Source organism: Neolamprologus multifasciatus, chromosome 12 (genome assembly GCF_963576455.1).
Source record: "Neolamprologus multifasciatus chromosome 12, fNeoMul1.2, whole genome shotgun sequence".
Lineage (NCBI taxonomy): Eukaryota > Metazoa > Chordata > Actinopteri > Cichliformes > Cichlidae > Neolamprologus > Neolamprologus multifasciatus.
The window spans coordinates 14,819,622-14,844,303 of record NC_140450.1 but is presented as its reverse complement, the minus strand read 5'-3'; the positions used below and the strand labels follow the sequence as shown (position 1 = coordinate 14,844,303).

Here is a 24,682-nt window from a genome sequence, read left to right as displayed (position 1 = left end):
CACTTAATTAATTTAAGATTGGATCATCAACATAAAATAAACTGCGTAATTCTGACACATTTTTAGTTCTCTTTATCTGAATGAGCCTTACACATTAGCTTTGTAGAGACTAGCTTGCCTTAACAAGTCATTACTAGACTAGCTCCACTTGGCTAACTAGCATGAGCAAAATGAGCATATGGCTAATTAGCATATTATTACATAATGCTGTTATTCATCTTATATTCTTACATGTGCCCTGTCCACCAACACAAAATGTGCTCTTAAAGAAATAGTTCAACACACAGTCACACAATCCCTCCGTTTTTCTCCCTTACATGCTGTTGCATTTGACTTCCGCAGCTCTAGGGATAACACGCTCAGCCATTACCCAAGGTGATGAGCTGTGAAAAAGCATAACGCACGTCTACTCCATAGGTATGTCAGCCCCACGGGTCCACGCTACTCGTGGACTGTTGGCTGATATTAAATTACTCACGAGTTTCATCTATTACAATTATAATGAGCCATTCATTTATTATGTGGCTGATTAGGATTGGTGGCAGGCTAATTAGCACATCATTAACAGTAAACGACAAATGTTGCGCGATACAGAGCCATCAAACATACAACTACAGACATTAACCTTTGTTTAAAGACTGCATAGAGAGCCACTGGGAATACCCCTGTTCCAGTAACGCCACTGACTCATAGCTGAGAGGTATTTCTTAACCAGTGACACCATTTCCGGCTGGGACGTCATGGTGAGCTTCTTAGTCTCCTAGGTGATTGTTCACCCAGGTGATGACTAACGCTAATCATCAGGGATATCTGCCTTATTGCTACAGCTACTAAGCAGTCCCATAATCTTGTCTGGTGTAAATGCAAAGGTCAGGGGGGATTCCCCCCAGGAAGCTGCTCAATGCACATAAGAATGACATCTCTATCATTATAATTATTATCTTCTTGATTATCAGCATCCTCTGAAATAAAACTAACACAGATTTAACCTGTCAGTGGTGCCCAGTACTCGATCATCTTCCATGTGGAAGAGCACAGGATGTCCAAGAACAGAGCGAGCACTTCAAGCGTGCACAAATACATGCTTGCATAGTATAGAAAGCATGTCCCTAAAACATTACTGAAACATTCCTTCTCACTACAAAATGACAAATTATTGATCTTGTATGATTTATGCAGTTTATTTCTCAACTTAACCCTTCATAAGTATCATAGAGTCATAATTCTCATCTTTCAGGAACCATTTTAATGTTCTCTCTAGACCAAATTGGTTGAGGAGTTACAGTAACCTGAAACACATAGTAAAATCTAGGAAGCGCTGATTTTTTTAGACAGCAGTGCCTTGTGAGTGCTTTGTGCTACCGTGATACACCAAATATCTTCACAAAGCTTGTTTTCCCTTCTTTCGGAAACCGTTTGAATTTTGTCTCTAGCACAAATGGTAAAGGTGTTACAGTCGTTTGAAGACTGCTTATAAAATGGGCCCGCCGCCGGGTCGATGGTTACAAAAAAAAGGGGGCTAAGCAAAAGACAACTCACTGACCCAACAGCTACATCTAATGACTTTATAATGAAAAAATCTGGATTTTTGTTTGTGAACACGAGGGACTTTGTGAGGAAGAACAAGTCATTATGCTGAATTTTCCTCCCCCAGAGCAATATCGCTGACACAGTCCAAGTATCAGCCTTACACTCCTAGGACCATTCATTATGGAAGGGCTGTCTCTCTCTCCCACTCACTCTCTCTGTTACATGTTATAATTCAAGTGTCACTGATATCCATTTGATGCACAATGTATGTATTGCATACATAGTATAGAAATAGGAATACAATAAAGCAGATTACATTTGCAGTGCAGTTACTTTGTAATCTGTGCATCTAAATGGTCAGATACCCAAGGTAATACACAGGACATGCTGGGCATATTTTCCACAGTAATTAAATGGTTAAATGTCGCCGATGTAATCTCATGGAGTGGCAGAAAGATAAACAAGTGCAAGCTTTGATTGTGGAATTTGATAGTTTGGCTATCTGCCTTATGCAAGAAAAGGCAACGGTATTGCCTTTGTCACCTTGCAAAGTAGTTTGCAGTCATGGTACATGACTATATCTATCTTTCTCTCACACACACACAAACACACACACATACAAACACATGCCTACTCAAACTCTTAAAGCAGCTCTTGCCTTGCATATCACCCCATCTCCTTCCCAAAGTACTTCTCTTCTAGAAGTGTGTCACTCTAAACCAGTTTTATCTTCACTCACACACACAACCCCCTTTTCCACACACTCTTTTATCACGTCAGGTAATCCAACTGTTTTCCTCACTGCAGGTGTGAAAACACATACTCACACTAGTGACTGATAAGTTGGCATTCCTTGCACAAGTCGGTCCGTTCTCCAGCTGCTCTGTAGTGAAGTGTTAATGGGTGTGCGGCTCATGTGTGCAAACAGGACAAAGATGACACCGTGAAAGTGTTGAAACAGAATACTCAGGCATATGCGTAACGACCGATTCATTATCGCACCTACTTTGACATCACCGTCTACTCCCATTTGCGCCTAAAACCAGAGACACGTAACCCCTCTCACAGCATGCGAGGGTATGTGTACAGTGTCATTCCACAGACACACCCTCTTCAGGAATGACACAATGGATCTATGTGCTTGAATTAGTGGGGTATTGAACGGGCAATGACATCATAGTGGGAATATATCGCTTTTTTCCTGCATTCAGCAAGCAGAAAACAGAAAAACAGAATAACGTCAACACCCCTATGACTATCTTGTCGCAATCAACAACAACACATGAGTAAATACATGAGAATTACTGTTAAAAAACAGGGGGGGAAAACCCTGTGTTACCTCAGGGCTTAAGAGAATGGAAAACCTCTGTTTACCCAAAAATGAGTGATCCAGAAATGAGATATATATAATAGGCAAGGACATAAACATTTGATCTGCAAGCACTAGATTGATGACAGAAAGCTCTTTAATAGAGTTCCAGACATCCCATCTGCTGAACATCATAAGGATAACACTTGTCTTATTCCACATTGAAAGGTTTACGGTCACCTCACTATTTTGTCTTGGACAAAATAAGGGACAGAAGAATAGATAATAAGAGTCCAGGCTAGTTTTGCACTGGCCTTTCCTTTTTTGCACATGGTCAGAAAGCTTCCTTGGAATAGGTTTGTCAATTTGGGCTAAAATGCCAAGTAGCTATAGTTATACACAAGTTTATAACAAAAACTTCATTAAATGCACTTTTCCAACCTATTAATTTATATAAATATGTCTCTCTATTACACGTAAAGCTCAACATCAGGCCTGTGTGAGAAGATGATTCACTGAAAAAAAAGAGAAGAGGACACACGTGCTAACATAAAAGTACCTTAAAGAGTGCGTGGCATCAACAGTGCGCAGCTACAAGAGCATACATGAATATTTAGAGCAAAGTTTCTCACAGGAGTGGAGTTTCATGTTTGAGTTTGGGTTGCATGGGGGGAAAAAGGGAGGGTGGACTGTTGCCAAAAACCTTTTAAATTTACTGTAGCAAAGCAGTGGTCCATTTAAAAATAAGAAACTTTAAGCGCACTGAGATAGATGAATAGTGGCTGCTGTGACTTTCTACTGCAGGACGTGGCTGGGTCACATACATGCCTAAGGACACTGCACAGCTCTTTTATCCCCTCTCTTTTTGTGTCTGGCTCTCCATCATTTTTGTCTCCGTCAGTTCTCCCATTCTGTCCGTCCGTCTCCCGCACACACTCTAAATGGCATAGATCACTGACTCATTCATTTTTAGCCCTGGGTCACTTGAGCAATTACAAACACCACGGGAGATGACGTGACAGAGCTGCGGGGAGATGCACTGGAGAAAGAGGTCAGTGCACAAGTGTCTTTGACAAATAATAAGCCGAGTGGCAGATAGTGAGGCTCTGTTTTTCCAACAGTCATTCAGAGTTGGTGGACAAGAAAATCTGCACCAGTACCAGACACAATACGTAATGGAGACACAATGTTTTCCTTTGAGTTTATGCACAGTGTCTAAAAAGATCTTATAAGCTGAAAAAATGTGGAAGGGATCATTTTTAAAAAAATATATAAATAATCAAATTGATGCATATTTAAATGTGGAAAGTGTGGAAAGTGTGCAGTTGTGCAAATCAGAACAGAGACGCGTTGAAGCAGACAGAGGAAAGATGACACTGGATTTATTTTAGAAAGCCGAGGGCTCAGAGGGGAGCAGGCAGCAGAGTTGGACAAGGAAAGAACTGCGCGTGTATAAGCATTCAAATGTGTATGTATTTAAGAGGATTGTGATCCCGTGCATGTTTGTAGGCGTGAGGTACGTGATCCTGAAGTGTGTGGTAAACCTGGCCCTGCTCTAAATGCAAAACAACCACCCATGACTTAAGATAAGAAGAAAAAAAAAACACAGTACTGTAACATCCACAGATGGAAGAGTGGGCACGGATGACACATTTGTTGCAGGCATATGTTGAATAACAGAAAAGCTATGTTTGTTTGCTGGAGATACTGCAGAGCCAACACCTCTGCTTGATGGTATCATCAGTCCTAACCGTACGTGATTTATTTTGTGATTTTTCACCGCTGAAAAACACACAGGCTAAACACAATGTGTTCTGATAAAAAAAAAAGTAGCATATGTCTGAAACTAAAATTATGATAGTTTAGAACCTGTCTCGGAACATGACCATGTTGTTGGGTAGTACGTGTGCACCTGGCTTGATTTTAGTTTCTATGAATGCAAACCTTTTGAATAGTTAGTTGTTAAAGGTAAGACTGGATGTAATGCAAATACAGTACAATACAGTACAGTACACTACAGAGTTTTTTAAATCACTCTAATGAGTTAGAGGATTGTTTCAAGCACTAAATTGGATGTTTTAAGTGGTATTTAATTATATTCACCATGCTAGACAGTGGCTGTTCTGTTTCCAAACTAAATACAATGACTTCACTATTTTGCATACTTAAAATAAAAGCAACAATTTTTTTGAGGTTTTAAAATTATGTCTAAATTCTTCATTCTGAAGTACAAAAAGAGCTGTTTTGGTACTGATATTGTATGTTTTAGTAAACTGAAACTAACTATCATAAAATAATATTAAAAAACATTTTACAAAAGTTGGACGTAACCACAGAGACGTCACCCGCTGATTAGTGAAGTCCCATCTTGAGGCAAAGATGACACCGTCAAGGTGTTCAAACATAAAAATCAACATATGAACATAGAAGTTTTCAGTCTTGGGTAATTAGCAAAGAAACATGATGTGAGAATATAATTAAATTCTTTATCAGAAGGAAAGGGTCATTTTTTTGGACACTTGAACCTAATGTTAGCTGGTATAATGTTAGCTTATAACTAGCTATTGTTGCTGTAGCAACTCGCTAACATTTTTAAAGAACATACTCAGAGTAGCACATTTCTGACCGGTGAACACTCATTTATTGTGTCACAGTGTTATGATACCTCTAAGATTAAGTTGTGATGAGTCTAGAAAAAGGAAATTCAGTGAAACGACTCCGACTCTAAAGGAAAGAAATTTAGCTGTGCGAGCATCTGGGGCTCAACCTTCTTCTCTGCACAGGCTTATAAACACAATGGTGAACCTAATAACGGGAGAATGGCTCCCTCATGTCTGCTGTTCTGCTTTTATACTAAGAGACCTGGCCAAAATGCTGTACCATGGTAATGCTCAGCACTTTCCCTGTCATCTTTTATTAAAAATGACAGCAAAGGCTGCTTTCAGATTAAAGTAAAAACAACAACAACAACAACAACATGAGTAACTGAAAAAACAGACTATGAGGAGGCCAATACCCTAAAGGCATTAGGTCAGGCTGATAAGTGGCAGACCACTTGCTGATAACCAACACACTCGTCATCTATCTGCCCCGTACATTCATTGGCACAAGCAGCTTTGCAAATACACAGACATTACATGAAATTAGCACCCATCAGTTGGCAAATGCATCAAAAATCTGTCTTTGGCATTTAAAATCATCACTGAAATTCACTGTGTCATTAACTAGTGAATTTTAGTGATGGTAACATTTTATATAGGAGTTTATTTAAGTGTAACTCTAACATAGAAGAAAACAAATTGTAATGTCCTTGTTTTCAGCAAAGCTTTATGTTTGTTTGAATTTAATTCCCAGCTTTTTGCAGTCTCTTGTTTTCCCACTTCTTCTATCTGGTTTTTCTTGCCCTGTCAAATACAATAATGCCAATCCTTCACTGTAAGCTGTGACACTACCTTAGCGCACACTCTCTGCACCATTCAGAAAACTCAGTCAATCATGAAAGACTGACAAAGACGCAGGTCACCATGGCAATGCTGCGTCATCTCGGTTCACATATTTCAAAGCAAAGCAACACAGCTCTGCTCCTACATACATTGAGCTCCACTTAAATATAGACCTATTTTCAGTCTAATGCATCATCTTAGGACTGGCTTGCTAAAGGTCAAACCTGGGGAAAATGTTAGATAACTTGCACATTTTCAGGCCCTATGACAGGCCAGACACGTAACCTTCGGCATTTACTGCCTGCCTGAAATGCTCAACAGGGACTGACAAAAGCCAGATGCAAATGCTCAAGTTTAAAATCACACATTTCCTGCTCTTTCATTCTTTATCTGATCACACCGGATATTACTGATGATTACAAAGTGGGTGGAAAAGGGGAAAAAGGCGCTTCTTCAGGTATGAAGTTAACCAGATATCACAAACATCCGATCCTTCCCATTTCCTTATCCATCACCTCCAAAACTCAAGCCATGTTTACTGAGCTAACACTCTGATGGATACCAAAAGTCCATGTACATAAACCTACATTTGCAAGGTTGGGTGGAGAGGGGTCTGTTTGAGTTTGTTCAGGTCAGGGGACAGATCGCACATCCAGGCCGCGGAACAGTGTTATACAGACTCATACACGCAATCACATGAGCATTCAATCGAGCATACAGACACACGCTCTGTCGCCATAACCATATAGCTACAAAAAAGCCTACAGTCACCCATAACTTGAAACAACGCTAACGATCCAGACCTACAATTCAGATATTTAAAGCGCCATTATTAGTCACAAATCTATGTTTGCCTTCTAAGTGTAGCAATAACAACCATGAAAGAGAAGCAGTGCTGTGAATTAGTGAAAGGACCCTTCATATAACAGTAAATAACAGAAGAGAGGAGGGCAGGACAGACTGAGGAGGCGGCATGCTTCGTCCAGCTGAGTGCTGCTTTTGGTAGTTGTTCAAAAAGATGGCTCATACAAACCTAGCACTGCCAGATTCTCGGCTTTATTGAGAGAAAGCTACATGCTGCAGTCACCACTAGCACCAGTGTCAGTTTTATGCACGGCCACACTGTGAGTTTTACACCCTCTCAAACCGTATCAGGTACAGTAATGACTGTTAAGAGGACTATTTGGAGAAACTAGTGCGGTGGAAGACCTAATTACTGCTGTATGTCTTCACTTCATTTGAGCCTTATTTTTCTGCTGGGGAGGTTGTAGAGCTGTTTAAAATATACCAGTGTGAGAAGACTGACGCAAGGTCGGTCAGGTTTAAAACACGTGCTGCTGGGCCACACAAGCACTGCCATCACCTCTGACACTTCAGCACATTATACACTTGTCTAAGGTTGTTCTGATCCATTATCCATGTGAAAAAAGTGAATTTTAACTGCCAAAGCTCAAGCCACAGGGCAGTTTCTTATACAGACATGAATGCTAACAGGCAAGGACAAGCTCAGGCAGGAGGGGGAAGGAGACAAGCCGGGGACGCCAGGACAAGTTGCGCTTCTGGCACTGCATTCTGCATCCTGAATTTAATGGGAGCCATGTGCATACATGAGAGCGCATGGTGCAACATGACACCCTCCTCGATGAATGATGCCTTTGCTGTCTTGTGTTTTAAATAATCTCCTCGGCTGAATAGATGAGAGTTGGGAAGAGGATACTCAGGATAAGACTCTAGGATCACTTCGAGCCAGACTCATGTCAATGAAGTAGTCTGATGCAGTCTAGCAAAAAGGAAGGTTCATGATCTCAGAGGAAGTCACAGAAAACAGTCCCTGAAACACGTAACTGGCATATGGGAGAAGTTTTGATTGGAGAGGAATGATGCTACACACCACACAGTAAAGCATCACCGACAAAAAAACATGAAAGGAAAGATTTTTGACTGTACCAGCAAGGAAGAGCGAAAAAATATGTGCGACAGAAACAAACAGGCAGATGGAGAACAATAGAACAATACACACACCTACACACACACACACACAAACCACAAAAAACACACAAACACATGCAGCAGGATTAAAATGGAAACGCAGCCAAAAGGGAAAAAGTTTCTGGTCTATTTACCATATTCCCTCTGTGTTCTTCAATGAGCTGGTGGAGCGTGACCGTGGCTTAAGAATGATACTCATGGTCTCGCTCTTCTTTCCACATCCAAACACAAAACATATGCGCAGTCCACATGCACATAGAACCAAACACACACCCTCCCTCTGGGCCACCTGGAGCCCACTGGCCAGCCTCCGCTGTGCTCCTAAAGTGCTCTCTGGTCTGAAGAGATCCAGAGAGAGCTCACTTCCCACAGTCCGGTGGAGTGGTTAGGTCTGCCGAGCTGTTCAACAGCAAAACCTACGTCCCGGCACAATACCACACCGCTGCTCCTCGTCAAGCTCAGATCATTTGAAAGTAGGTGGCTTGTTACCCTGCTCTCCCTCTCACTCAATTGCTCTTATCTTTCTTGCCAGATCAGCATGTGGTCTTGCACTTTCCTAATCCAGCCATGCACTTGCTCTGTTACTCTTTTTCACTCTTTCCCCCCCCCCTGACTGATTGAAATAAGATCTCCTCCTGTTCCTCCCCCCCTCCCGCCCCTTACCTCTGTCTCCCTTGCTCTGTCTTTTATATGTGTCCCTGTCAAAGAGTTACATGACTCCCCACTCTGTCTGCTTCCCTGAGCAGCAGCTATGGGCTATGTCCTGGGTAGGAGGAGTTGTTTTGGTAGTAGTAATTCTTTAAAGGGCGGGGCTTGTATCCCCAGGCAATTCAAACAATAGTCTCAAGTGTCAATCACTCTGCTATTACAGTAACCTGAAACCAGCAGCTTTGAATGCCACTGGTCAATACAGTCTGATACAGAAAGGTACAACCACACTACACAGGTGTCTTCTGTGAAGACTCATCACTCAAATTGAGAGTAAACACTGAGGGAATAAACTGCTAAGATATGAATAGAATAGAATAATCCTTTAACTGTCCCACAAGGGGAAATGTGGGTATATATATATATAAAAAATGAACTTATTCACCTCTAAACCTCTAAAAATGGCAACAAGATAGAGTCTGACTCCCTTTATGAGCTGCCTTGTTGTATTCAGGAAAATACATTTCTTTCCACTATTATCTTAAATATTTTAACATTAAGTGATCTCATTTCAGCACTCACACTCAAGATACATATATAAGAAGCTCAACTGGCTCTACCAGCTGAGTAGAGCCAGTTGAGCTGGTCTGTCACACCAGTCATTCAGCATGTGATCCCAAAAGAAATATGGCACCTTCCAAGCAGACAACACAGGGAATATTCAGATGCAAGTTTGGTGCATTTATTGAGAGTCTGATTAAAAAATATTTAATCACAGCTTGATTATTTGCTTAAAAAATGCTTTAAATATGGGATCAAAGGAAAAAAACAACAATTGTGCCCTAAGAAATAAAAATCTCCAACCAAGTGCAAAAACAGGGGAAAAAACAATCCATATAACAATAAATATTATTTGAGCACTTTTATTTTGAAAGCGCAGAGAAGATTTTCTTTGTCACCCGCAGTGCGAGTGACATCAGTTGAGTTATCCTCGTCTTTTGTGAAAAAGTGAAAATAGAGCAAGAGATAAAAAGCATCAGAAGAAGGACTTACATATACAATTCAATACAAGACAGAGTTTATATAAAAAGGATCTGCTTCCAATGCACAGGAGGGAAGAACCATGAGGACCTGAGGAAAGTGAAAGTGTCACAGTATTGACATGGTCCACTAACCGTACATGTATACATGTAACAAATTAATCCCCACTAAAAACGTATATGTGCACAGTTACAAAGCACTACCCTGCTTGGCTTAAATCCCATGCTGAGGCCCTGTGTTTAGGTTTACATACTATCCACTTAAGATTTCATGGGAGAACAAAAATGAACGCTTTGAGAGCTTTCACTCTGATGGATATCTCAGTGCCTCTGCCTGTATAAGCAGTGCCTTAGATGGATTGGTAGATTTTTATACAGTTAAAAAATGCAGTCATGTGATTCACAAGTAATTGTAATAGGCACATCTAAAGCTTTCAGTGTAGCATGGCAGAATGATGTACTTTATAACATGGCCAAAGTGGTGAAACTAATCCTATTACCACGGTCTGCACATTCCATGTGGTCAGAGAAAGAAAAACAAAAGACATTCCTCAGAAAACTGGCAGCTTCTCTTCTACGTTAAAACCCCAAATCCCTCTGAGCATAACCAATATACGGCTCCCCTCCCTACTGTATCTTGCGAATAAAAATGTAACCCACAATACTAAGCTGTTATCCCCGGGGCACAGAGGTGCAAGACACAAAGATCAAGAACAAAATTATCCTGCTTAAGAAGAGAGTTGGGTGTGGTCATTTGAGGAGGGAGTGGGTGGTTTACACATGTGTGAAGTGAGGGTCTTACTTGCTGTACTCTTGTACCCTTGGGGGATTTTTACATTTTATTTGCTATTAGCACTTGTTTTATGCCTTGTTATGTTTAGTTATATATTGTTTATAGTAAGCTATGTATAACACATGCATAACCAATTACTATAACATGTATACGTACATTTTCAGAATATACTGTATATACTTTAACTACTCTCTAATAAGCACATTAAATTACTGGCTTTAAAACAACTGCATAGCAGACTCTGCAATTCAGTGCAACTGAGAGAACACTACTGCCACCTAGTGTTGAAATGTGTATATTCCTCTTATGAAACCAGTAACATGGATGAAGCAACCTCATTAATTGACAGCATTATTGATTTCTTCTTTGCTCGCTCTCTCTTTTTTTTTTAAAGAGCTTCTCTCGTGGATGATGTTCAGTATATGGTGCCGACAAACACACCGAGCCAATGCTGATATAAATAGCACTTAACTAAGGGAGTGAAGCACAGATGGCAGGTCACAGTATTGACAGGGCTCCATCCATATCTATATGTTTACAGTCGCCACCAGCTATTACTGTTGCTTCATATTTAAATGCTACAGAGGCGCACACACAGACACACACACACACACACACACACTCATGCACAGGCTGATGAGCACATTTAGTTTCAGGGGTACATGTTTGTCAGAGAAATGCAGTTGGAAAATTGGCCTAACAAGGTCTTAACAGTTCTGTGTGAACCTTAATGGACAGAGTGCTCTGATGATTGGCTTACGCTCAGGTCCAGTTAGTGAAGGGACCTGTCCTGCAGAAGGACTTGAAGCTTTCCATAATGACTTGATTGGACCTGCATATTTTTCATTTACCTTGCTCGCAACCATGTTTTGTAAAAGCAGAAGACATTTTTCCTCATGGAGATGCAATGACACTCAAAATTGCACACACACGCAATTCAGTCCAGCACTAAAGGTTTAGCAGAGCCAAGACAACAAAAAGCAGAACTAAACTCTAACAACACAAGCAGCCACCAAGCAACGACCATTTACACAACACTTGGGTGTGAACACTGCTCCAGGTCTGTGTTGTCCAGGTGAAACTATTTATCAGTTAATGCTCTGATAACAGAGAACACACAGACTTTGTGTACATTTATAGAAGTAGTACAAACAACACAAATTAAAACACATGCATATAACATAGTCTCAATATACACACAAAGCAATAAAGAGAAATTACTCTGAAGCATAACTACCCTTGAGAGTCACTAAATTTCCCTTCTGAGTTCTCTTACCACTTCTTATTTTCTTATTTACTCCATAATTTCGACACACAAGACAAAAGAAAAAGTAACAGTAAGCAGAATACATTGAATATCCAACAACTCGAAACATGCAGATGAAAAAAAATTAGGTCCCTTCTCTGGCATACCCTCCGCGACATAGTTTCTAAGATGAGCCATACCCTCTCCTGCCACGAGGTTTGATGTCGATGGGCTTGTTTGTAGCACAGGGTGACCCGGTGGAGCAGGCATGCCGGTACCGGGCTATCCTTTCCAAAGACAGATAATTAACTGGCAAACTCATTTTGACGCGGTTCTTAACCGGTGATGAACATAGACTCACGTCAAAGACAGATGTGGAGAGAGAAACAGGGAGAAGTGACAGAGCGGCACGCCTGATAAAGCTATCTCGAAAGGAAGGAGGGAGGAGTGTGTGAGGAGAGATAGGCAGGTGAAGAGGGGAGGAGAGGCAAGCAGAGGGCTCAGTATGGGTTTGACTAGAAAAGAGGAAAGCATGGAGAAATATGGAGACTGAGGAAGGGGAGATGCACGTGAGGAAGAGGGAGTTAATGAAGCTTTCTTTCAGAAAATGAAATTGAGCAAAGCAATGCTTGAATTTGTTTCTTCCATGCTGATTTCTTCTGCATGCAAACTACTAGAAGATTTTAAAAAATGTGCAAGAAACTGGGTGTGATAATTGCACGCTGGCTTGCATGCATTTAAACCAATCTATTTTGGAAATAGAGGAACAATAAAATAACGAGCTTCTAAGGAGTGTTTTAATGTTAAACTCTCTCTCAGTTTTTTAAGAGTTCTTAAGCCACTTATTATGGGCTATCATGCAAATGATGAAATTAGCATACACTGATGGTACCATGTGTAAAATAATACTTTCCAAGTACTCCAAGTAAGCATTACACAAAACAGGAGGAAGGTTGTTTATAACGTTGCTATAATATACTTTAATATATGTTAAACCAGATGCTAGTTAGCACAAATGCAAACAGTGTCTTTTAAATTTATTTATTTATTTATTTATTTATTTATTTATTTGGGGGGGGGGGGGGGAGCACAACTATGACTGTGCAATGCACATTTACACATAATATGACGACCTGAAAAATAACAGCAACAAAAGAAGTAAAGTACCTCATTCCATATAGGAACGATGTTTCATCCTGGTAGTTCCTATATTTTACCTGTTGATGGCAGCAGAGGAGCACAAAACATGTCTTACACTATATTACAAAATAACACATGTAAAATGAACAGTAGTTACTTAAGTTTGAGCCAGAACACTTGTAAACGAATTATGGAAAGACATGTTTATTATTTTTATTTTTATTTTATTTCAAATAAAGCCTACGGGTGGTTTTGCAAGATAAGGTGTCATAATTAGAGCTGCGAGTGGAATGGGATCCACTAAGCAAGGAGATTTATGGCCTTTAAAAGACACAACTATCATTTATTATGTTATATCATTTTCAGATACTTCACTGCTATAAAGAGAAAGAGCTCTAAATCACTGGAGTGTTTTGTTTCTTAGCTGTCAGCAGGGGGCAGTCTGCTCTGCAGGGAAAATGTATGCACAGGTGGGTAAAGAAGGCAAACACAAAGCAGCCCAAACCCACAGAGCGGTAAACCTCTGTGGGGTTGAGGCTTCAGCTCTGCTCTGATAAAAGCAGTCAGCATGTGACAACAGCTCCTGGGTGGACAAGGAGGCTGTCAAAGTCACAGACGCAATGACAGACAAAACAGGCTTCTTCATTCGTACCGAGCCGGCACCATATGAGCACACCTACACAGACATACACAGACATACACACACCTACACAACGCTGTCTGACTGCAAGTATTATAAATACACACACCACAACATATACAGACATAAAACACTCAGGTCATTACACCAACGTGATACAGACCTCTACATCTCTTGTGTATTCTCACAAACACAACCTGTAACACAAGCGTATGTTTGCTTAGCTGCCTAGTCAGCCACACACCATCAGTGCCAGCGACATGCTGTGACAGAGCGCCAGGTGACGGTTTGACTGTCGTCACTCAGTGTCCCTGAGGATCAGAGCTATAAAACTGGAACTACCATATCTGAGCGCTACATGCAAGCTGCAACACCTTTTCAAACCAAAGGTGTGTGTTATACAAATTATTTTTAACAGTACACTGTAAATCATACTTAAAGGGATTTCATCACCATGACTGTGCTGTGACTAAACTCTGGAAAGAGGGTGAAAAAAAATATTGCAGAGCCACAGAAGAAGAAAAGTGAAAAGAAAACAGTGGAGGGAAAAGCTGAATAGTGTAATCAATGACGAGGCCAGGTGACAGGGTTGCAGAGTAGTAGGTTAGGTTAGGTAGTAGTAGCAGGTTAGTACAAAGGTGAATACAGTACACGGCTGACAAACTGGCTGTTTGCCAGAGAGACAAGGAGGGCTTTGATTTACTGCGTCCTCTCATGACTGGCAGGGACAATGCACCCTGGGAGTGGGAGAGGGAAGGAGGCAGAGAGAGGACAGAAACAGAAGCATTAAGCAATCCGCAGGACATACTGTATGACATCAAGTCACTAAAATTATTATTCGTTTCTTTCATTTCATGTCATAAATACCGCTGAAAAAGGTGTATTCTCATGTTAAACAAGGCAAAAGTTTCAAATAATGTGGAAAAAACTCAGGGTTTAGACTTCACAAAACTGAGTAGTACCATTATAAAAAATGTTCTCATTGCCTGGACTGATTTACACTTAATTGGCTGCTCTTTTAATATTCCAATGAGATCCAGAAAGCAAAAAAACACTGACTGGTATGCAGCACCTTGCAGTTTTTGTAATATTTTGTTATCTCGTGCAACTACTATTTCTTCACAGCTCTGCCTTTTTAGTGAGTATCGCTAGAGTTTGGACAACAGCAAAGATACTCTTCTCACTGCTCTCTGACTCATGGCTTCTTCAATGATTTAATGATTATAGGGCAGCAGATTAGTAAGATAATCTTATTAAAGCACTCAGAAGACAATTATTAAGATGGGCTGTGAGGAATAGGAATAAGAAAGGGAAAGGGGTTTATTAGTTGGCCCACTGTTGCCAAGCTTTTTCTATATACGAGGACAGGGAATGAGAGGAGAAGCTAATGAAGAAAGCGTCTCCATTTGAGCTAACTGAACAGCAGTAGTGTGATATAAGAAGAAAAAGAGAGTCGTAACTATGAATTAACGCTACTGAAGCAGCTCAGGGCCATGGCAACTGCACCTGCCGTTGCAAGAAAACTGAATGTGATTAGAGTGATTGGATATTTGTTTTCAAGTAGATAAATCAGCAAAGGTAATGCGATTAAGAGACAACAACTGAATGGTAATTGAGCTTCAGGCGGTACTGTATTTGCAGCTCTCTGCCAGTCACGCCGCATTAAAGGCAGCTGTCATGTGTGTCAAGGAGCAATTCCTTCGCCTCAGCTTGACTCGCTCTTCCCGCCTGCCTTCACAGTCCCCCTGCTAGATTCATGTTTATAATGTGGTTGCCATGGTGACCTGGCAGAATTCAAAAGGGACAGGTAGGTCCTCGCCGCCAATCAGGCATCAGTTGCTAAGGACACGGTGGCAGACTGTGTAATGAGAAAAGGAGAATTGACAGGGTCAAGCCAGTGAGACCATTTCAGAGAGTTAATATTTTACCTGTTAAGGTCCAGTCAGGGAAAGGACGTCTATTGCCAAGAATTTCATTCTAAACAGCAGCCACCGAATGTGTGACAGCCGCCATGCATGAGTTACCTGTGATCTATTTATATGTCCAGCTGAGTCACAGGCTGGGGAGGATTTAAGCTTTCTCACCTATTGTTTAGGTCAGAAACTCACCAGAGTACAGAGGAGAATAGAAAGCACATGCAGCGCAGACCGGAGGGAGAAATAAAAGGCTGGAGAAGTGTGACTGCTTAAGATAAGACCAACAAAAGCTCTTAGTTATGCTGTGCAATGTGCTCTCTGTAAGTGCAGATGCATTCTGCTGCATGCAGTACTGAGAGCGCGAGTGGCGAGAGAGAAATGTCGTGATGTGTTAGAGCTGAAGCGAAGCCGGACATTATGAATGTGAGAACCGTGTATTGACACCAGCATGAAGGATTTTGTCTCAGAGGCATAAAAACACTTGTGTCAGCACAGCTCTCAGAGTCACATCAGAAAGTTGGCGGACAGGATCATAAATGGCTTCAAGTAACCACTAACACTCATTCCTCCTGAATCTGCCAGTTTCATTTTTTGTTTACGGTTTAGTTTATAAAACAGCAAAATTTTGAATGCTTTACATGGTCAACATCGTCATGATGGAGGGTGATATCAGAAGGTCTTTTCTTATGATTTCATGTAGACTGACTAATTGTGTCTCAGCGTCCAAACTATATCTGAAACGGGCAAATTTATACATTTAACACCTGCAAGTACAACAAATACTACTCTTCCTTCAGGCAGGGGTGGGTGGTACACAGGTTTTGACACCACCATCGCAACATTACCATCATATCGTGTTTCGCAATGTTGCAGCTTTGCAATACATGTTTTGACTTTTGCAAATACACAAAGGACAACGTGCAACGAACAATGTCTAATGCACACGATAATAGTGTAGACATGCCGAAAATGTCTTGTCTTGCTATGATTGCACGTTTCTCTGAAACTAGCCCAATCTTTATCTTTTTGGAAGCTGATCTTATGGGTAACGTATATTGTCCTGAAAGGTTAGGGTAGTAACACTTGGATGAACTGCCACTTGCTTTAAGATGGTAGTTCTAAATGAAGTGTCAGTTTACCTGTGGTCTCCATTTAAGACAAAGGATCTTCTTGTTAGGTGTAATGAAACAAAAGAAGTGTCTAATCTAAATATAAAGGGGTTTATACACGCACAATGACTGATATTGTGCGTGTATTACAGTTTAAGAAAAATGGGGCAGTCTAATATGTTCAGGACACAGGTTACTCATTGCTGTGGGTTAGTTACATGTTCCACCGCTGTAAAATAAAACATGTGGATGATATCTACCTTTTATTTCTTCTTTCACAGGCAAAACTTTTAATTTTCTTTTTATATGTGCTCCCACACATTGCAGATTAAGGAAGGATCAAGATCGAAAGAAATACCTCTCTCTATATATTTCACATAGAAGCATTTATCGCATATATTTATAATACATTGTCTCCATAAAAAAGTTCCACAAACATTTTGGGGTTAGGCTTGCAGGCATGGAGCTGTTGTTGATATATCATCAGGGGTTTTAATATTCCATTGTTAGAAACAGCTGTGGTGCACAGACTTAGTCACTAGTCTGTTGGCTGCAACCCCAACAAAGACAACTGTTTACAATTAAGGCTGATGCTATTTAGCGGTTTTATAATCTGGAAAAAAAAAACAGTTTAAGTAGCCTTTGCTTGTACAGTCCAAATGTGATCACAGCACTAACTATTAATCTCAAAAGTGGTTTTTCTCAGTGACGCTTGCTGCCGCGCGTTAGAACAATAGAACAAAGCGCTGACTTGAAATTTGTTTTGGGTATGACTTCCATGAGCCTTTGTGTGCTTTGGGCCGTATGCCAGTGTGTACTGACAATACATATTGAGTAATAATATTATGATATGGGTCTTTTCATTGTCACGGCTGTTGACCAGCTATGTTGTTAATTCAAAACCACTCAGGAGAGACTCAGCTATGGACATCACAGATACTGTTTTGGCTGGCAAGCTGAGGCAGTTTTTTTTTGAAGGACACATTAATGGGAAGATGAATAGATGGAGGATAATGCAAATGCCCATGTCCTGCACAGCTTGCTCAATAAGCTCCTACATATCACACACACACACAGAGGGTCACAACTCCAGCTCTAGCGCACCTCAAGCACATGGTGAGGCTAATAGGCTTAACTTGGCAGCAGTCCCAGTGATGTCAGAATAATCCCTCATTAAAACCCTGATGACATCACTACGCTGTTGAGAGTAAGTAAGAGCCGAGGCCACATATTTACGTATGTAAGGGATACCCTGCCAGTATACGCCAAGGATGCCCTCCGTAAGAGATTATCCAGGTTAAGCTGTTCCTCAAAACATACCCAGGGAACACTAGCGTCAGAGCGGCTAGCTTAATTATAGTCTCTCCTCATATGCAGTTTATTAGGTACGCCTTCCCTTTCACACAAACAGCTCTAATCTCCAGAAATGGTTGATGGGATCTTGTTAACCTTACATGAAGGGTTAATGAACTGCAGACCACGACTGTGTTTGCAGTTCAAATAGCGAACTTCAAATTCAGCAAGACAAAAGGAACTAAGCCTTGTCTTGAAAAGCTTCTGTGAGTTATGTTGCAGCTTAAAATTAGCAAAGTAAATACTTTAACTAAACCATGCTTTGAAGACAACCCAGTATACAAGCTTGGATCAGCAAGATGTGTAAAGTCGACTGATTTCTAAGCCACAAAGATATTGAAAAAAATCTCAAAATGGGACAACTCAACAGTGTGTTGCCAGGCCCAAAGACTTGGATATTAAGGTCTAAATTTAGAGACAGCAGCATGGATCTATCCAGGTGTTGTCCACTGTGCAGGATTGCAAGCCTCACTCAGCTCACTGAAGTTTAACTGGCAGTTTGCATGGCAGAAAATGGCTTATGTGATAATGCAGTTAAAACAAATGAAACCTGAAATACTGAAACAGCTATTCATGCACTTTTAGTACACACAACAGTAATGCTGCTGGACAGTTTCTGGTTTAGGCTGTTGCAAATCTCCTAAATAACAACAACTAAATTAACAGGGAGGAAACAGTCACCACATCTGGGAGCATGAACTAATTTAACAGCTTTATTAGTTCAACTATTTCTAATTCTAAGACTAGCAGAAGCAACAGACTGCCTGGATGGATAAATAACTGAAAAATCTTCAAGTATTTTAAACAAGTTTTTAACAAAAACCCAAATTTGCTCCAGTTCAAAGCTTAAAACTTCCAAAGCCTACACTTAAAAAAAATAGGCTCTTCTCTTGAACATGTTCCTGCCTTATACTGTCTCACAGAAAAAGACTGCTGAGCTGCACTGTCAAAATTTACAAGTCTGTAGTGGTACTAATGCAAATGCATAAAGCTTACATAGGCTTCTTTAATGGCTTAGTAAATACTGTCAGGACACAGAGAAACTAGGCTGATTTTTACTTATTTAGAGAAGACAAAAAGGCAGAAAGTCTCTAACAGACAGCTTCAGCGCTTGCCCTGTGTACCAAGTTAAATAGAGAACATGTGCAGGTAGTGTTGTCACAAATTCGCTCAGTGTCCACGTTCATTCCTTTCCTGCTGCGAGAGTGTTAATTTCCACCCCGCGAGTGAGAGTCTGTCTTACCGGATGGATGAGAAGTGTAGCAGTTTGGATTGTGCAAGTGGGAGTTCCCTCAAAGGAAGCACTCAACAAATACATTCATAAAATGCCAGTGCTTATGAGAATACCGAGAAAGGCGCATTATGTAGACTGTTTAGTCTGTTTAGTTTACTGGTTATAAAAAGAGAATGGATGTGCAGCCCCTGTAAAGGATCTCTGACGCGATGCACCAATAAAAATGAAACCGAAAATCTGTAACAAGTCATTGCAGTAACATTTTGACTGTCCAGGTTAGTGGTTTTATGTGGACCTGAATTTTACTTGTTGCTCAGCTTTATAATATAGCAAAATATAGTAATATAGAAAAGAAAAACAACAACAACCCAGAAATACATCTCAACAACTAACTTCACCTTCCTTTGTCTTGGGATTGGAATTAGTTGAAATAACAAAACTGCTTGTGTCTGTAATATTTCCAAATCCAGTCAGGTATGTGCGCATGCAAGAATGTGTGTGTGTGAGGGTGAGTGTGAGGGGACTCCCTCTCAGCCTAAATCCTCCTAATCTGTTTCTATGCCTCCTCATAAATGCTGCCGTCATCATGGCAATCCTAATCCCCATCATCGTCACGAGCAATTCCCCCCAGAGACAAACTCCGTCATCAACATGTTTTCCTGCTAATATGAGGTAACTCCCAGTATGTGTGTGATGTGTCCGTCTCCTATGTCTACGATACACATTGCAAGGGAGGTGTCTCAATTAGACCCGGCTGATGGGGTGACTAAGAACTGAAAATTAGCATAATTTTTATGGATTACTAAACACCTGTTTGGCAATGAAAACCTACAAGGGGTTAATCATTAAATAACAAAAACAAGCAGCCAAGCCATGGAAGCCATATGACCCTTGACCCCAACACAACTTCTAATCTCCACATCTTTTTCTTTCATTGCAAGTGTTTGTTTTTAGCTGCGCTGACAGTTTATAACGAGCTGCCGCAGAGGGCGGCTTTGTTCATCCAGGAAAGGGCCTGGGCCTGATAACATCTGCTGGCAAAAGAGAGGTTTTGTTTAGGTCAAACAGTGACGTACAAAGCTATAATGATATTTCCTAATTTCTTTGTTTTTTGCCATCAGCACTTTTGAATCAACAATGACATTTGAATGTCAAGAAAAAAAAATGATCATGGAACAGCGAGCGGTGAAGGACTTTTGTCAATAGGCTGTGTACCATGAAGGACAACGGAAGTAAGAAAGTGCTAATTATAGTTGCCTTGAGCCCAAACATTAAACTTAACATTCCATCTTTTGTACAGTCAACAGGCCATAGATAGATAGATAGATAGATAGATAGATAGATAGATAGATAGATAGATAGATAGATAGATCTATCTAAGGGACAGGGAGATCGATCGACCCTTGATCTGTGTCTATTAATCAAAATCATATCTGTGTATATTTCCAGCTGAGAGCTGTATTTAAAGTTCAAAGCTGAAAAGACCAACACACTAAATACTGTGAGTGCATTTTTTGTTTTATCACCCACCAGAATATTAATGCAAAGAAACAAATGGCATATGATTATTCAATCATTTTTTAAATGCTGAAAGCAGTCCATCATTAACTCAGCAAACAGACAAAGGTTGACTCATTTTATTTGTCTGGCCTGGATAAAATTGATAATTGATGAAATAATTTTAATACTGCCAATGCAGCTAAAATGTGTTAGCCCATCGTTGTCTGCCAAAGTGAAGGCGTGCTTTTGGCTGTGCGATGCTGTAATGAACAACAACAAGAGTGCCTTTGAACACTAGTTGTCATGGACTGCATCTCATTGGGTATATTTCATGTAACCCATGAGGAGTTGCTGTATTACACACAGGAGAAAGGGATCAACCGTGAATAAGAGGCAGCATAACACAATGAGAAATCCAGGAGCAGCAATGTGTGAAAGATACATTGGATGATGAAGCAAGTGGAAGGCTGGGGAAAAAGAAAATCTCAAGACTGCCAGTACTGACTGAGTCACTGTGTGTGCTCTGACAAACACGCACCAACAGCAAGATGTCCTGGGAAAATAGCTGTGAAATAATGATCATTTAGCAATTCAAAAAAGGGGCTAAATGAAATTTCTCCAACAGAGAGATGGAAACACTGCTGTTGAGTCTTTAACTCCGCAGCAGCGTGTGCCAAACAGAGAACCTCAAATATATCAGTAAAAACATGTCAGCCAGGCTTCAAGGAAGTTTATATTCAAGCTGGGATGGCAAAGCTCCAACTAAATTCTTACTAAAGAAATGCTTGCACAATGTATGACTTTTATGTGAGCAGAGACTAGATACAATAATAATTCAGCCCTTTTGTCGTAGGTGTTTGCCACCCGATCTGCTTTTGCACTGTAGATTAATTAAATAGTCATAGATCTTTTGGCCTGACTGGGCTGTCAGATATGCAGCTGTTGGCTTCTCTGTATGGCTGAGAGTGCAGACAAGTTATAACAGGTCATCACGTTGACTTGATGCGTTTGAAATTGGTTATTTTATTATTTGCTCTGAGGCAGACGTGGCTCAGGTTGTGGAGCAGCTTGTCCACTAATCGCAAGGTTGGCTCCCCCCTACCCATCCACATGCATCCAAGTGTCCTTAAGGCAAGGCACAGAGGCCCCAGTTGATCCTAATGGCAGGCAAGAACCTTACATGGCAGCTCTGTAAGCGCTGGTACATGAGTGTGTCTGTGCATGAACGGCAACCGTGCTGCAAAGCACCCTGTAGACCAGCTAAGCTTAAAATTTACACTCGATTTAAGATGCATTTGTGTATGCAAACCATAGCAGCCAATATCATTAAAATATAACCAGCAGTGCAGAGAAGAACCTGGTAGATTTCTTTTTCAAGAGACACCATTCAATAATATCCTGTTACACTGCTGGGTCACAGCTTTCTTGGCACAAACTAGAGCTAGTATTTTTCTTTTCGTGATGCTCTGATTTGCACTGTAAAATGCAAAATAATCTGAGTTGCATACAAGCCAGGAGCAGTTATCAATCATTTCATTCACCATACACCGATCCAAAGCAGGTAGAAAGAATGCGGCGTAAGAAAATGTGTGAAGAAGAAACCGTGTTAAACTGTGTGGCCTTTATAGGGGGGAGTTAATTGGGAGAGCTTTTAATAAGGCTGAATATATCAGCATCACACTGCACAGTTGGCTGGCAAAGATTGATGCTGTAGGTGAGCAGTAACGCTGTATTTCTCTCTCTCTCGCACACACACATACATACATATACTCCTGTTCTCCGGGACGCCAGTGACTGATGACTTTGTCTCCCCAAAAGTGACAGCAGGTCCCTGTAGCCTCCAAAAAGCCCATTTTAAAATCTCCGCCTCAGTCCCAGCAAAGTAACTTAGAGTGATAGAAAGCAATCTAAAGTTTGGCTGGGATTGGCCCAGAATCAATGACAATGTGCAGTGGGAGAAGGCCTCAAAGAAATGAGATAACAATGTCTTGTGTCTTGTTATCTTACTGACAAAATGCGGTACGTCTGAGGTAGCCACCCTCGGGGCCAACGGCAGTTAAGGACAGGAGGGAGAAATGGAAGGGAATGAGACCTGATGTCCTCCAACTGCTTGCATTTTTTTTAAAATACCCCTCAAAAATGTACTATTTGACAGTACAGTAATATCTGACAGTGACAGTACACACCACCAATGTAAAGCAGGAGGAACAGAGAAAAGCGATGCAGCAATTCATTTCCAGCCCATGTTCTAAATATAGCATTGTCTATTCTCCCTCCCCAGCCTGTGAGGCGCTGGATTCACTTAATTGGATTACTACACACACTTTTCATTTCCTTTCTGGTTAGTGTTTAATGAAGTTTAGACAATCATACATCTCAGTTTATTCATTGTGGGCCTGTGGGCAACACCCAGCACAGTCAAACATTGCAGGACGGAGCAGTTACTGCAAAGCTCTTGAGAGCCTGGGTATTTTAACTTCAGGTATACAGAGGCTGGAAGCACGGTGATCAATACAGATGCAAAAAGTAAAAATAACCTGACAATAATGCACCGAGGAGGCAGAAAGAGGGAGAGAGAAAGAGAGGGTGCATAATGTTCTTCCATGGCTTGTGCAGTGAGTCGCATCTGCTCAAATGCGTTATTTTAGCTTTTAAAGGTTCAACGAATCCAGTTACGTATTCGCGTGTGGGTGAGTGCATATATGAATTCATATTTTAGACAGGAATGGATTTATCTTTTTAATCTTTATCAGCCTTCTTCTCTCAGTGCTTCTTGACTCGTATGCCACAGGTTTAACACGCAGAGAAGGGGATGTGTCCATTATCACGGTGCAATGAATAGCTCCTCCTGAAAGCTCCTCTTCACTCACACACCAACATATCAGTCAAATAGATTTACTGCTGTAGAGAAAGAGGGAGGGAAAAAATCCTGCCTGAGGTATAAACCGAGTCTGACAAGCACATCGCCCATTTTCAGATACAAGTCTCTGACAACTGTGACAGGCGTGAATTGTCCAACACTGTCACGATATTTGCTACATCCATCCAATTCAGCACCGCAGTGCATTCCAGCAGACTGTGAACCGCATTAGTGAGATTTTGCTCCAATAAATCAAAGAATCTCATCCATGGAAGATTATACAAATACCTGTAATAGCTTTGATTGTTTATGATCATTTATCATTTGTGGCTTGTGAATTTCAGGTGAAGCAACAAGAGAGTAAACTAGGTGCAAATGAAAATGCAAAAACCTAAGACAGGCTTGGATGGTAACGTACAGCGACTTACCACTTACAGGCTAACTCACTTAATCTTTACACAATAGGCCCCTATAGCCCCAGGCTATGTTTACACAACCTAACATTGCATGCATGATAATCACTTCAGTGTATGTGGAAAGAAGAAAAAGAACGAACCAGGATGTTCTGCTGTGTATCTGTTTACGGTATGTGCATGTACAGTGTTACCAAGGAGGTACTGCTTTTGTAATCCGCTACCTGACTGGAAGGTAAACCCTGTGTGTGCATGTGTGCATGCAAGTGTGTGTTTGTATACGTATGTCTCACTAGCTGGGTGGACACGCTTGCGTGTATCGCATCCATCTGCTTCATCACATTTATTCTTCTGTGTTCTTTCCACGTCTACAGAATTTTCACTGTCTCTGCTGGAAATGTCACTAAATGGTCCCGTGTTTGCAATATTCAGGCGAACAATACACTCAGTTCATGGCGGGGTTTTAGATTCGACATCTATTTCATGCATTTATCATGCACATGCTGTGCAAAATAAGCA

At 40.8% G+C, this 24,682-nt stretch overlaps 1 protein-coding gene across 6 annotated transcripts in view; it reads right to left on the bottom strand.

Moving 5' to 3' along the window:
• pde4d (phosphodiesterase 4D, cAMP-specific) overlaps positions 1-24,682 on the bottom strand; it is a 198,318-nt gene that overhangs the window by 25,968 nt on the left and 147,668 nt on the right. The window contains exon 1 of one of the 6 annotated variants that reach the window (XM_085181361.1): positions 8,406-8,895. The exons of 4 other annotated variants lie outside the window; for them this stretch is intronic. In XM_085181361.1, coding sequence (XP_085037487.1) covers positions 8,406-8,470 — 65 coding nt within the window. In that variant the 5' untranslated portion in view covers positions 8,471-8,895. Of the gene's footprint in view, positions 1-625; positions 8,896-24,682 lie in introns of those variants that run through there. One more of the 6 variants, XM_085181362.1, reaches the window with a different exon arrangement.